Source organism: Heteronotia binoei, chromosome 17 (assembly GCF_032191835.1).
Source record: "Heteronotia binoei isolate CCM8104 ecotype False Entrance Well chromosome 17, APGP_CSIRO_Hbin_v1, whole genome shotgun sequence".
Classification (NCBI taxonomy): domain Eukaryota; kingdom Metazoa; phylum Chordata; class Lepidosauria; order Squamata; family Gekkonidae; genus Heteronotia; species Heteronotia binoei.
In genome coordinates, this window is record NC_083239.1 from 3,307,682 (window position 1) to 3,323,520 (window position 15,839).

The following is a 15,839-nucleotide window of genomic DNA, read 5'->3' on the forward strand; positions in this document are numbered from 1 at the left end:
CAGCTTAATGCATTTTGTCCTCTGCTTTGGGGCTGGAATCGACTGCAGGGTGACATGATAGAGGCTTACAAGATTATGCATGGGATGGAGAAGGTTGAGAAAGAAGGCCTTTTCTCCCTTTCTCACAATACAAGAACTCGTGGGCATTCGATGAAATTGCTGAGCGGTCGGGTTAGAACGGATAAAAGGAGGTACTTCTTCATCCAAAGGGTGATTAAGATGTGGAATTCACTGCCACAGGAGGTGGTGGCGGCTACAAGCATAGCCACCTTCAAGAGGGGGTTAGATAAAAATATGGAGCAGAGGTCCATCAGTGGCTATTAGCCACAGTGTGTGTGTGTGTGTGTATGTGTGTGTGTGTGTGTGTGTGTATATATATATATATATATATATATATATATATATATATATATATATATATATATATATATATATTGCCACTGTGTGACACAGAGTGTTGGACTGGATGGGCCATTGGCCTGATATTTTGCCACTGTGTGACACAGAGTGTTGGACTGGATGGGCCATTGGCCTGATCCAACATGGCTTCTCTTATGTTCTTAGTTCTTGTGTACCAAAGGAGGCTTTAGGTGTCTGTTTCGTTTGAAGACCAACTCTATGCCCATCACATAGGGAATCACTTTTGAAGCAGATGGGTCTTTCCAAAGCAAACAGCTTGAGTAAGTCTCATTCTTACTAGGCATGGCTGGACATCCATTAGGCAGGCTGAGGCGGCTGCCTGGAGCATGGCCCAAGGAAGAGGGTGCCGGTTTCAGCTCCCTCCCCCACCCTTGCCCTCACCCCTGGCAAGGGAAATTTCCCAGCTTGGCACTGGCGGTGAAGTTTACACAGCGTCCCCCGCCACCGACTGCCATAGCTCTGGTTTCAGCTCTCCCCCACTCCCAGGCCTCACCCCAGGCAAGGGAAATTTCCCAGCTTGGCAGCAGTGGTGCAGTCTGCACAGCATGGTTCATCACCTACTATGGTAGCTCCACCTCCCACACCGTGTCTGTGCTTCCGGAAGCACAGAAGCAGCGTGTGAGGCGGATCTAGGGCAGTTGGTGGTGTGGTGCCCTGTGCGAATTGCACCACTGCCAGCCAAGCTCGCCCTCACTGGGGGCAAGGGTGGGGGGGAAGGAGGAGTGCACCAGACAGGGGCAGGGAGGGGCACTGTGCCTGGGGCACTGGACTTCTGCCAGCATCCTAGCTCCAGCGCTATTACTAGGAATACTCAAGCCCTTCAGCACTTCTTAAAGCACATGACCGTTTTTGAAACTCAGCCCTGTTTTTATTGTTTTGTGTTCACACAGAGGCTGTTTCCCACAGAGCTTACCGCGGAGCGACGTCCCTCTTCACCGCGCAGCGTCTGCGCGGATTTCCCACCAACTGCTCCGCAGAACCAGGAAGTGCCAGACCTTTTGCGTCGCAGATGTAAACCGCTAAAAACCAGTTTACGTTAGCGATGCAAAAGTCGAGGCTCTTCCTGGTTATGTGGAGCAGTTGGTGGGAAATCCGTGCAGACGCTGCACGGTGAAGAGGGACGTCACTCCGCGGTAAGTTCTGTGGGAAAACGCCCAGAGTCTGACCGTGAAGTGCTATGTTTATATGGGTTGGACTTCAACTGGTGCTAAGAAAATGGAATATGTAGAACTGAAGGAACAGCTGGTGACTTGTTGGCAGGAAAAACAATGAAACAAAACCTGAATTGAAAATCAGCTTTGCTAACAGGGTTGCCAGATTCAAAGAGAATTTGTTTGTTTAGCTGTTCTGGGACAGTCAAGCAATACAGAGGATCGGGGTCTCCCCCCCTCTGCTCCCAGGCCTGCTGCAGACAAATGAGCACTTTCCAAACACATCTAGAGAGGTCAGTAATTCAAAGGTCATTCTCTTTCTCAGTTTTTCCATAGGATAATGGGCATCTCTCAATGAATTTCAGACATTTCTCTCATATCTAAACCAGACCAAAAAGTCATTGGAAGCTGGAGCATGGCTTAATGCTTTTAAGCTTAGAATAAATTCTATTTTGGTGTAGAAGTGGAAGGATTGCTATTTTATACCAAAGAAGAAGATGCTTATTATTCAATATGAATGAAGCACCTGTAATGGTTGCTGCCCTCGTGTAGACGCTATAGACTTCCTCTTGCTGGTGTACAGCCCTGTTAGAATACTGGGGGCAAAAAAAAAAAAATACTCTTGTGGTCTCATAGAGCCAGTTTGGTGTGGAGAGCCAGTTTGGTGTAGTGGTTAAGTGTGCGGACTCTTATCTGGGAGAACCGGGTTTGATTCCCCACTCCTCCACTTGCACCTGCTAGCATGGCCTTGGGTCAGCCATAGCTCTGGCAGAGGTTGTCCTTGAAAGGGCAGCTGCTGTGAGAGCCCTCTCCAGCCCCACCCACCTCACAGGGTGTCTGTTGTGGGGAAGGAAGGTAAAGGAGATTGTGAGCCACTCTGAGACTCTTCGGAGTGGAGGGCGGGATATAAATCCAGTATCTTCATCTTCTTCTTCTAGTGTTAATCTGAAAGGGATCTTATACCCAAGGTGATCTTACAATAGCACTGTCAAGCAGCCAAGGCCATGGGCAAGAAATATGTGGGGCTCCTCAGCTGAAAAACCACCACCACCACCACCACCATAATCATCTTCATCTAGGCAATGTACAACAATAAAATACATATAATCGATAAAATCAGTTAACTTAAACAACAAAAGGGATGCCCGCCAGCAACTGTCGTTGTCCTCAAGCAAACGTCTGATGGAACAACTCTGCTTTACAGGCCCTGAGGAACTATAAAAGATCCCACAGGACCCTGGTGTCTTCTGGGAGGGTGTTCCACCAGGTTGGGGCCAGGGCTGAAAACGGCCTGACCCTTGTTGAGGACAGCCAGACCTCTTTAGGGCCAGGAATCACCAGCAGATTGCAACATAGTGTGATTCTATTCCAGGGACATAGTGGAGGAGGTGGTCCCATAGATATGTCAGTCCCAGACTGCTCAAGTCCTTAAAGGTCATAAACAGAACCTTGAATCTGACTCAGTACTCAGCTGGAAGCCAGTGCAGCTTTTGCAGCACAAGTGGAATATGTGCCTTCCTGTCAGGACTTGTGCCACCGCATTCTGGACCCATTGAAGTTTCCAGGTCAAAGTCAAGGGTAGGTCAGCATAGAGGAGTTATAGCAGTCTAACCTGAAGGTGACTGTCGCATGGATTACTGTGGCTAGGTAACTGAGCAAGGCAGGAAGGGGGCCAGTTACCTAGCTTGGTGTAGATGAAATAATGCCATTTTAGCAGTATGTGTGACCTGGGCCTCCATGGAGAGAGAGGCATCCAAGGTCACTCCCAGGCATTTGATGGTTGGCACTGGTGTTAATAGAGCCCCATCAAGAGCAGGCAAACTGCTCTCCAACTCCAGCCCTGATCCTCCCAGCCACAGAACCTCCATCTTTGAAGGGTTCAGTTTCAATCTGCTCTGCTTTAGCCAGCCCACCATGGCTTCCAGACCCTCAGCCGGAGATGACAGGACCAAAGTCGGTCACCTAACAGCAAATAAAGCTGTGTTGTCTGTATATTGATGACACCCTAGCCCGAAGCTCCGTACCAGTTGGGCTAGGGGGCATGTGTAGATGTTAGCATTGAGGAAAGAAGGGCCCCTTGAGGACACATCCTCCCCTTGCACCATCCTCTGTCCCCATCTGTCTAGAAATGAGGAGAGCCATTGTAAGGTCAACCCACATATTCCCATGTTGGCAAGGTGCTGAGTCAACAGATTGTAGTCAACTGTGTCGAATGCTGCCATAAGATCTAAAAATAACAGCAGCGCTGACCCGCCTCGATCCAATTGCCTTTGGAGATTGTCTATTAGAGTGACTAGAACAGTCTCAATCCCATGGCCAGGGCGGAAGCCTGACTGGAATGGATCTAGTGCCTTCCAGGAAGCCCTGGAGCTGCTCAGCTACTGCTCTATAAATTACCTTACTCAGAAATGGTAGGTTTGATACTGGGCGGTAATTGGCTGGATCTGCAGGATCCATCAATGGCTTTTTAAGGAGCGCTATGACCACTGCCTCCTTTAGGCCCTCTGGAAACACCCCAGTCTCCAAGGATAGGCTGATAATTTCCCTCACAGGGCCTCGGATCTTCTCATCACCAGCGTTGACCAGCCATGAGGGACACAGGTCCAGTAAGCAAGTGGTAGACCTAACGGCCGTCAGGACCCTGTCAATATCGACAGAGGAGAGCAGGCTGAAAGAGTCACAAACTGAGCCCAAAGATGGCCAAGGGGCTTCCAGTTCACTCACTGTATCAATGTTGGCAGGTAGGTCATGGCGGAGCAAAAAGACTTTATCCACAAAAAAGCTCATAAACACCTCAGTATCTATGGCCAAATTTGTACCTCTCTTTGAACCTCTTGGCATGAGGGATGTTAAAGACTGAATTATCCTAAACAATTGAGTTTGGCATGAGCCCACGGATGTGATGGAGGCTGAGTAGTACTCCCTCTTCGCAGCCTTCCCTGCTATCTCATAGAATCTCACCAACGTCCCCTTCATCACAAGTACGCTGACAAACTCACTCTAGTTGTCTAAGCTCCTGTTTCATCTGCCAGAGCTCTTCTGTATACCAGGGGGATGATTTGTCTCAGGAGTGAAGGATGTTGGGGTGCAATCTCCTCAATGGCTTCAATGAGACAGGAGTTCCAGTTTCCTACCAGCTCATCTAAGGAGGTGCAGGAGGGCTGTGGATCCTGCACAGCATCCTGGAACCCAATAGTCTCCGTGGGCAAGCAAAAATTGGCTCACCACCTAGAAATGTCCAGCCGAGCCTTCAAAACCAAGTGGTCTGACCATGGCACCTCTTCTTTGAGCTTAGGTCCACGTTCAATGCCATGTTGAAGATCAAATCCAAAGTGTGGCCTGCTTGATGTGTGGGCCCCAAGACTATCTGTGTGAGTCTTCATGTTGCCACAGAAGACACTAGTTCTGAAGCCTGTTCTGAACAGAGGCAGCAGGTTCATATACAAAGCACAAACTCATTGGTAACTACAAGAGGGGGAGGGACGGTGGCTCAGTGGTAGAGCATCTGCTTGGGAAGCGGAAGGTCCCAGGTTCAGTCCCCGGCATCTCCAAAAAAGGGTCCAGGCAAGTAGGTGTGAAAAACCTCAGCTTGAGACCCTGGAGAGCCGCTGCCAGTCTGAGAAGACAACACTGACTTTGATGGACCAAAGGTCTGATTCAGTATAAGGCAGCTTCATATGTTCATATGTTCAAGATAGTTCCAGGTAGAGCTAAGCAAAATAAAAAGAAATAGTAGGAAGGTTACTTGTTAGTTAACTTACAATCCTTGAACATCTGTGCAGCCTCAGCGGGAGGCGGACTGTTGCATTCATAGTGAACCCCTCCCCTGGGCCATACTTGCAAGCAACATCCTCCTTCATATTCACATTGAACTCTCCTTTCTCTCTCTCTCTCTTTGAACCCTAAATAATGGAACAGTTCCCCCCTTTTAGATCCCTTCCCACTTTAGGCTTCCCAATCCCCAGGTCCCAGAGGGGGATCCCCCGGTTTTACAGGCTTCCCCCCTCCCCCAGCCAGCTGGCTGGCGGAAGCCCCTCCCCCACAGCCATCATGCACCTCCATGAACGATTCCTATAGGGAATGATGGGGAATTGATCCATGGGTATTGGGGGCTCTGGGGGGGGGCTGTTTTTTGAGTTAGAGGTGCCAAATTTTCAGTATAGCATCTAGTGCCTCTCCCCAAAATACCTCCCAAGTTTCAAAAGGATTGGACCAGGGTGTCCAATTCTATGAGCCCCAAAAGAAGGTGCCCCTATCCTTCATTATTTCCTATGGAAGGAAGGCATTTAAAAAGGTGTGCTGTCCCTTTAAATGCGACGGCCAGAACTCCCTTGGAGTTCAATTATGCTTGTCACACCCTTGTTCCTGGCTCCTCCCCCAATGTCTCCTGGCTCCACCCCCCAAAGTCTCCTGGCTCCACCCCCAAAGTCCCCAGATATTTCTTGATTTGGACTTGGCAACCCTATCCCACATAGACTGATAGAGCATTAGCCAATTTACATGTCAGGTGCCAGAATTCAAGCCCGCCAAAAGCAGCGCAGCCAACAGAGGGAGGTTAACACATCAAAGAGATGGCATGTTTTCCCTTTGGGTCGTGAGCTACATTCTGTATCCCGTGAAGTGTATCTTTCCATTGCTATGTCAGTCTTTGGGATGGCTTCTACCTTGTCCATCACCATTATCCCTGCCATCGGCTCCTCATCCCACAACCTCAAGCAAAGGAAACCCCCAGTAAATCGTACATACAGCCTTCACTAATACTTACTAATACTCATCCCACAACAGCAACCAAAACAAGAAGAATCCAAAATTTGGTGCAGCTGAGCTCACTTGGTTAGCAATTCCTGGGGGGTAGAGAGAAGGAAAAAAATATATATATTCATAGTGGTATTTCTTAGAGCGTGGGTGTTGTTATGCGGGTTGGATCTGACATAAATGTGACTCATGTTGGGCGAGGCATGAGCATAAAATGTAATGCCAGGTAGCAGAGATATAAACTTTGAAAAGGACGCAAACACAATTAAAGATTTTTTTAAAACTTAAAATATGCTTAAAACATTAGCACTCATTGGTCTTAAAGGTGCTTTCTTTGTATCTCTCCTGTGTGATCCAGGAAACTGGGCAAAGAAAGCTCTGACTCTTTCCTTCCTTCCTTCCCCAGGGGACTGGTGGAGCCTCAGCCAATAGAAGGGCTTGGCTTAGTAGCTCTGCTTGTGCAATTGAGAGAGCCTGGCAAAACAAACTATCCCTCTCTCCCTTCCTCCCAAAAGGAGGAGCCTCAGTCAAAGGAGAAATAGAGACTTTGCGCTGTAGCTCCTTTGCTATTGAGCAAGCCTAGCACAGCAAGCGATGATGCAGAAGGAAGCAAGACAGAGGGAGAAGGAAACAGACAATAGCCAGTTGCTCAAGGGCCTGATATGAGCCCTCTGGAGGCCTGATTTGGCCCCCAGACCACATGTTTGACACCCCTATATTAGAGAATCCCAGTGTTTCCATACTTCACATGGGCAGAAAATATGGTCCTAGGAAGCCCTTATGATCTGAAAAGGAGCCTTTTGTTTGCAATACTTTGGGATCTGGAATTTTCTAGGGTAATAAATATTGGCCTGTGGCATTTCCAGTGCCACCCCCTCAAGTTGTTGATGATCCTTTCTTGTGCTTCATTAGCCATTTTAACACCAGCATGTCTTGAAGGAAACACTTTCCCAGCACCTATTCCACAGCCAGGAAAACATCTGTGAGTCATGCAGTTGTTAGGACCAGGAAAAGAGACTGTTCATCTTTAACCTTTTTTTTAAAAAAAAAATCCCTTAACCTTTAAAAAAATTCAGCACTCACTGGAAATTAATCTGGTTTTCTAATCTGCTCCTTTCAGACGCACAAGACGGCAAGATATTCGGAATGGGGATCCTCTTACACACTGCTCGGATACACAGCATCATGGTAAATTTGTAGATCATTGCAGAATATGTTTTCCTGGTTCACAAAGCAAAGGATTGGTCACAGATGTTGAAAACACAGCACTGAATTTGCATTTCCAAAACTGTAACTCTCTGAACTTAGCCATATGTGATGTTTACTCAGGAGTAAAATCACTAAATTAACTGGCTGCAAACCCATGCATATTTCCTACTTTCTCTCCTCCATGACTGTCACTTCCTCTCTCTTTCTGCCCTCATCTCATCATTCCCTCTTTCTTTTTCTGCCTCTCCACCTCATCACTCTCTCTCTGCCCCCCCCCCATCACTGTCCTGGCCTCCCACCTTTTTCCTCATTCCCTACAGCGGCGGCGGTGGTTCTTTCAGCTGCCCATCTGCTTCCTCCCACAGCGGCAGTGGCTCTCCAGAAATAACAACAGGATCCCAACAACAGAAATCAATTTCCCCTTAGAGTTGCCAGCTCCAGATTTGGAAATTCCTGGAGCTTTGCAGAATGGAGCCTTGGGAAGGTGAGATTTGGGGAGGAAAATAACCTCAGCAGAGTAAAATGCTGTGGTCTCCACCCCTCTAAAGCAGCCATTTTTTCCAGGCGAACTGATCTCGTCATCAGTTGTAATTCCAGGTGATACCCAGCCCTCATTTGGAGGTTGGCAATGCTAGTTCCCCTGGAGGAAATGGCTGCTTTAGTGGGTAAGAGTCTATGCCATTATAACTGTCTTAGGTCCCTCCTCTCTTCAAACCCACCCTTCCCAGTCTCAACCCTTCAAATCTCCAAGAATTTCCTTAGCTTGAGCTGGCAACCCTATTTCCTTCCCACCCAACAGCCAGCCTACCTTTATTTGCCCCTCTGCCTTCAACTCTCTATCTCCATTCCCCCTGCAGCCTCTAACAAGGAAAATTATGGTCTTTCTCCACAGTGGGGACCAAAGCAGCTTCTTCTTTTCTGCTTTTTATCTGCTCAACAATCCTGTAAGGTAGGTTAGGCTGAATGTATGTGACTGGTTCAAAATCACCCAGTCAACTTCCACAGCAAGATGGGGATCTGAACCTGGGTCTTACAGACCCTACTGTGAAGCTCTAGCTCAGGGGTGTCAAACTCATTTGTTATGAGGACCAGATCTGACATAAAAGTGACCTTGTTGGGCCAGGCCATGTGTGTCATAAAACGTAATGCAAGGTAGCAAAGATATAAACTATATAAAGGGCACAGACAAACGCAATTTTTTTAAAAAAACTAAAATATTAGCACTCTGCAATATTTTATTTAACAATTTCTGATAACTGACACCTCTTGCTCTGAATTATTGCATCAAAATCTAGAGACAATGTCTGTGCTGTAGCAATCTTGAGTATGCTGTTCAGGTGTGTGTGTGCAAGTTGCAAACCTACTTTTGATTTATTGACATTCACTACAGAAATCTCATGGTTAATGTTTTGAACCTAAACCCAAAGGAAAACATGAAGTAGCTGGGCATTGTGAACTTTTGTACATAATTGCTTCATGGGCTGGTCAGCCAATGGAGAAAACAGAGGCTTTGCTCTGTAGCTTCTGTGAGATTGAACAAGCCTGGCAAAGCAAGCTGTGATGCAGAAGGAAGCAAGAGCGAGAGAGAGAAAAGATGACAGTGAGTTACTTGTGGGCCGACAAGAGCCCTCTGGGGGCCTGATCTGGCCCTCAGGCCGTGTGTTTGACATCTCTGCTCTAGCTGAAATACACTGGCTTTCATAGGGAAGCTGCTGTTGAACAGTAGCAAGCAGTCAGGCCTAGTTGAGTCATGCAAGTCTCCAAGCATATAACTGCATAGCGTGCACATGCTTGGCAGCCCTAATAGTATCCTTTAAAAGTTGGACTGTATTTGTTCTACTGCTTTAGAGCCAGTTTGGTGTAGTGGTGAAGTGTGCGGACTCTTATCTGGGAGAACCGGGTTTGATTCCCCACTCCTCCACTTGCACCTGCTGGAATGGCCTTGGGTCAGCCATAGCTCTGGCAGAGGTTGTCCTTGAAAGGGCAGCTGCTGGGAGAGCCCTCTCCAGCCCCACCCACCTCACAGGGTGTCTGTTGTGGGGGGAGGAAGGGAAAGGAGATTGTGAGCCGCTCTGAGACTCTTCGGAGTGGAGGGCGGGATATAAATCCAATATCTCCATCTACCTCACAGGGTGTCTGTTGTGGGGGAGGAAGGGAAAGGAGATTGTGAGCCGCTCTGAGACTCTTCGGAGTGGAGGGCGGGATATAAATCCAATATCTCCATCTACCTCACAGGGGGTCTGTTGTGGGGGAGGAAGGGAAAGGAGATTGTGAGCCGCTCTGAGACTCTTCGGAGTGGAGGGCGGGATATAAATCCAATATCTTCATCTACCTCACAGGGTGTCTGTTGTGGGGGAGGAAGGGAAAGGAGATTGTGAGCCGCTCTGAGACTCTTCGGAGTGGAGGGCGGGATATAAATCCAATATCTTCATCTACCTCACAGGGGGTCTGTTGTGGGGGAGGAAGGGAAAGGAGATTGTGAGCCGCTCTGAGACTCTTCGGAGTGGAGGGCGGGATATAAATCCAATATCTCCATCTACCTCACAGGGGGTCTGTTGTGGGGGAGGAAGGGAAAGGAGATTGTGAGCCGCTCTGAGACTCTTCGGAGTGGAGGGCGGGATATAAATCCAATATCTTCATCTACCTCACAGGGTGTCTGTTGTGGGGGAGGAAGGGAAAGGAGATTGTGAGCCGCTCTGAGACTCTTCGGAGTGGAGGGCGGGATATAAATCCAATATCTTCATCTACCTCACAGGGTGTCTGTTATGGGGGAGGGTAAAGGAGATTGTGAGCCACTCTGAGACTCTTCGGAGTGGAGGGCGGGATATAAATCCAATATCTTCTTCTTCTGCTGCTTTATTAAGGGCTGTGGTCCAGACTGGAATCCCATAAAGCAGTTTAGCACTGATTTTGTGGTCAAAAACTCCAAGGGCTACAGGAATGTATTGATTTCCCTTAGTATAATAAAAACGAGTGATTGTGAGTATGTTACTATTCACAGATTTTTATCACTTCTTTTTTGTGGGTAACCCATCCTGACAAGAGCCCTCTGGGGGCCTGATCTGGCCCTCAGCCCTTGGGCCGCAGATACCTTGCATCCTTTTCATAATAGGTATCTAAAGCCTTTGACCTGTTCAATCCTGCCTCCCTCTTGACAGGTTTCCAGGTTTTCCCCAAAGCCATGATTTTAGATTTATCAAAATTTATGGTCCGTTTATTCGATTCACAATGGTCTCCCTCTCGGCTTGACCTCGCGAACGAAGATTTAAGAAGGGTGCAGTAGTCCACGTCTGCTGCAGGCTCGCTGGTGGCTGACAAGACCAATGCGGGACAGGCAGGTCCGGCCACAGTGGCTGCAGGGAAAAGTCTGATTTGGGGTTGGTGCTGTAGCAGTGCGATTCTTCCTCAATTCCTAAAAAGCGCGATAACATCCTTTTTGTCCCTATTTCTGAAAGGGAACATAACACAGCATCATCTGCATACAAAAGCAGCAGTACATGCATCACCCCTAGTTTTGGATTATGGTCATCAATTCCTTTCAGAAAGGGGGGCTAAGTAATTTTTCAAAATATTAAATAATAAGGGAGCTAAGATGCATCGTTGCTTCACTCCTATGCTAACTGGAATCTTAGGAGTTACATCTCCCTCCTTGGAGCATCTAACTTGACGGGTGGTTTCAGAGTGAAGCCTTTTGGTCAAAAAAAGCAATCTTGTATCAATCCCTAGGTCCCTTAATTTTTTCCACAAAAGATGTCTAGGGACAGAGTCAAAGGCACCCGTAAGGTCTAAAAAGGCTGCAATAATTTAAGCCCCTTCTCTTTCCTGTATTTGTTCACCAAATGACAGCACAATGCAATGGTCTAAGGTTGATTTTCTCTGGCAGAATCCATAAAATCATAGAGTTGGAAGGGACCTCCAGGGTCATCTAGTTCAACCCCCTGCACAATGCAGGAAACCCACAAACACCTACCCCAAATTCACAGGATCCAACTTGCTCTGGCCCTAAAATTTGTTGTTCTAATACCCATGACTTGAGTTTGTTTGCATACAACTTCCCAATAGTAGATAGGAGACTAATCGGTCTATAGTTGCTAGGAATCTGACAATCTCCTTTTTAAAATATATGGACCACTATTGCATTTGTCAGAGCTTCAGTTTATCAAGCCTGTCCTATCAATTATAGTGAATAGGGCAGCTAAAAAAGGAATCCACCACTCAGGAAATGTCCTAATAGCCTCAGCAGGGATGGTATCAGGCCCAGGGGCTTTCACCAGTTTGATTAGCACTATCAGGGATTTACCATATTTTTCGGACCATAAGACGCACTTCCCCCCCCAAAAAAAAGTGGGGGGGGAAGTGCGTGCGTCTTATGGAGTGAATACTGAAAAAAAAGGAGAAGAGGCAGGGGGGAGGGGGCCTGCAGCCCAGAGAGACAAGCACCGTGATCGCTCCCTCCGCCTCACCGCAGACCCAGACTCACCGGACCATAAACGCCCCCACTGCAAACCCGGTCGCCAGCGTGCCTGGCTCCCTCCGCGCACCTGCATGCCTGGCTCCCTCCGCTCCACCGCAAACCCAGCGCTTCGCACGCGCCTGCATGCCTGGCATGCCTGGCTCCAGCCCGAAGGCTGCAATGGCGCCAGCATCCCCGACGGCTGTGCTGGGAGGCAGCGGAAGACGAAGGTGCGTCTTATGGTCCGAAAAATACGGCAACCTCTGCTGCTTGTACCTGAGGCCATTCTAAACAATCATCCAAGCTAAGATCAAATTCTTCTACAGAATTAACTCTATTCTGAAAAATCTTCTTTAAAATGTTCATTCCAAGTATTTACTGTCATTGAGCTACTTATGAAGCCTTTCCTACCCACAGAATCTGAAATCAAGGCCCAGAATTTCTTCATGGCCTGGAGGAGGGGTTCCCAGCATTTCTGTAAAAAGGTTTTTTGCGGGGTAGACATGCCTGCTAAAGGCAAGGAGCTCAGTGATGATTCAGAAGATGACAAGATGCCTGGTGACAACTCTAAAGAAGAGCCAAAGGAGCCGGCAAACCCCAACATTTGCAAGCCAGAAGAAGGGGGCAGGGGCACAACTCCTGATGCCCTGGCCTGATGCGAGAAGGAAAATGGGGTCCTGGTCTGTTCATTGGATGTACAACATGACAGACTGGCCAAAACAGACACCCATACACTGGACTCCCCTTGACAACAGGAATGGCCCCAGAATCACTACTTTGGCGGTAACATATAACCGATGAGTACCACACAGAGAAGTGTCAAGAGGATGATGGAGAGGAGTTAATTTAGGTGGATTGGGATGCTACAGAGCCCCAGGGCAACTACCTAGAGGATCACTCCTCACTGAGTGGCAGGAAGAGATACAGCAGGAGATGCTTTTCATGGCATATGGCGCAGGCGGTGCAGGCGGCAGTCACTGTGGGCCAGCCCCCACCGATGCAGCCGCCAGCTGACCTAGTCCAGGCTCCAGATGGACAATGGCCCCTACCCACACTGGCAAGACCCCAAGATGGGCAAACGCCTCCAGGAGGACAAGCCCTTATGAGGTCAGTGCCCTCTCCAATCCCTGTACCGGCACTGCCACCACCTCAGATGCCAGCAGGACTGGCCGGGCTGATACCAAGGCCAATTGGACAAAGGAAATTAAATGCGAAGTTTGAAGGTGACCCAGAAGAGCTGGGTTTCTTCTTAGTACATGCCCATGAGTTCCCGTGTGAATGGGAACATATCTTCCTGTCTGAAACAAGCTGTGCAAATTATTTTGGCTTCCAGTTGGGGTGTAGTTGGGACTTGATCACCTCCACAGTGGCCACTGGACTGGGGGTGGGCTTGATATAGCTGCAGGAACCCATCCAGTTTGAGCAGACTGATGGGACCCCAATGAGGGGGAAACCTTGCACCCTAGAGGCAGAATCCATCCCCGTCAGGATAGGCCACCACTGGAAGGAATGGACTTTTGTTGTTACTCCTTCTGCCAGTTTCCTTGTGGTGCTGGGAGTGAGCTTGCTGATGGATCATGACCCCTACATACAATGGAGTGAACAGCGATTGTGTTTTCCAAGCAAGTTGTATGAATAATATGGCTGGAACATGGACTGGGGACCTGGCTCCACCACCAATTCCTGAGGTGGTTTATTTGACCCAGGAGGACTTGGAGCAGATCCCTCCGGAATACCAGGACCCCACAGCTACCACCCCACAGGGAAACAGACTATGCCATTGTAACGTACTCGAAGCGGAGACAAGAGTAGGGCAACATGGTTTATTAGGAGCACGTTGCAAGCGGGCGAACGCGCGGGCCGGGTCCCGCTTATGTACAATCCCGGGTACAGCCTACTGGGTTGGTCGGGCCAATCCAGCCCCGTTGAACTTCCCGCCACAGCTGGAGATAGGCGGGGAACTGGCTCCCGGCGCTGGGGCTCCTGGGACTGCCCAGTTGCCCCCCCCGTCGGGTCGCATGACATTTCTTGATACACTACACCCCTCCCCCCCTGGTTAATGTACAAAGTCCTGTAAGTATGCGGGGGGCCGGCGCTCCCGAGTGGACCGTCTGGGGGGTCCCGGTGGCGGCGGCGCGGCCGCCGAGGATGGTGCCTCGGTGGGTCCTGGAGTGGACGGGGGCGGCCCGTCCGGTTCAGCGGATCCCTCGGGCTCGGTCGGTTCCGGTACCTCCGGCGCCCGCATCACGGATGTTGGGATCGCGTCCTCTAGGCGGTCTCCGTTAGGCTCCTCGCTGGATATAGCCTCGTCCGTGTCTGTGGGGGCCTCCGGAAGGGTGCGGCGCCTCAACTGGTCAATGTGCCGCCGTAGTACCTGGCCCCCCTCCGTTGATATGTCGTAGTGGCGGGACCCGGTTACCCTCAGTACCCGCCCCGCCACCCAATCGGGGCCCCTTGCATAGTTTCGGGCGAAAACTGGGTCGCCCGCGAAGAAGCCCCGGGCGGCGTCACGGACTTCGGGGCTCCCGCGGGTGTCTGAAGCTCGGTCGGGATGCAGCCGGTCCAGCCGGGTTATGAGTTTGCGTCCCATGAGGAGCTCAGCCGGGCTGACTCCTGTGACCGGGTTAGGGGTGATCCGATTATCGAAGAGGAACGCAGCCAGCCTGTGGTCCCAGTCCCCCTGTACAATTCGGCCGAGGGCCTCCTTTGTTGTGCGGACCATCCGCTCCGCCTGGCCGTTGGTGGCCGGATGGAACGGAGCCGACCTTATGTGCCTGATCAGATATCTTTGCAGGAACGCCTGGAAGTCGGCTGAGGTGAAGGCGGCCCCGTTATCAGAGACTATGGTGTCCGGGATGCCATGTGTGCATAGGACCCTGCGCAGAGCTCTGATCGCGGCTGTGGACGAGGTGGACCCTACGGGGATGACCTCCAGCCATTTGGTGTAGGAGTCCACCATTATGATGAAGGTTTGCCCCTGGAATGGGCCCGCAAAGTCGATATGGAGTCTCGACCATGGTTTCCGGGTGGACTCCCACCTAGTGACGGGGGCGCTGGGCGGCTCGGGCCGTGATTCCTGGCAGGTCTGGCACCCGCGGACCCAGCCCTCGATCTCCCCGTCCATTCCCGGCCACCAGACGTAGCTCCTGGCCAGAGCCTTCATTCGCACTATGCCGGGATGAGTCTCGTGTAGGGATTCTAGAACACGCCTTTGGAGCGGGGGTGGAATCACTACCCTACTGCCCCAAAGTATGCAGCCCTTGTGTGCGGCTAATTCCTCCCTCCTCGCCTTGTAAGGCTTGAATTCTTCCCCCATGTTTCCCTCTGGCCACCCCCTCACCACCCAGTCGAGCACCCGTGCCAGTGTCTTGTGTTTCTGGGTGGCCTTGGCCACCTCCGTTGCGTGGAGGGGCGGCTCTGGGAGGCTCTCTATCATCATGACCTGGTGTGCGGGTGCGGGGTCCGGACCCGTCTCCGGAAGCGGCAAACGGCTAAGCGCATCCGCGTGTCCCATAGCCTTGCCGGCCCTATGAACCAGTGTGTACGTGTATGAGTTGAGGAATTGGTTCCACCTCAACACGCGCTGTGAGAGTATTTGGGGGGTTTGTCGGTCTGGGGCCAGTAGACCTAAGAGGGGCTTGTGGTCCGTGGCAATGGTGAACCTTCTCCCATATAGATACTCATGGAACTTTCGGACCCCTGCCACGATTGCCAGGGCCTCTTTATCTATCTGCGCGTAGTTGCGCTCGGCTGAAGTGAGCGTGCGGGAGTAATATGCGACCGGTACCTCCCTCCCGTCCGGAAGCTGGTGCCCCAGGACTGCTCCCACCCCATACGGCGACGCATCGCAG

At 50.2% G+C, this 15,839-nt stretch overlaps 1 protein-coding gene across 1 annotated transcript in view; it reads left to right on the forward strand.

Moving 5' to 3' along the window:
• SEMA3A (semaphorin 3A) overlaps nt 1–15,839 on the forward strand; it is a 302,131-nt gene that overhangs the window by 274,922 nt on the left and 11,370 nt on the right. The window contains exon 15 of the mRNA XM_060258129.1: nt 7,447–7,514. Coding sequence (XP_060114112.1) covers nt 7,447–7,514 — 68 coding nt within the window. The remainder of the gene's footprint in view (nt 1–7,446; nt 7,515–15,839) is intronic.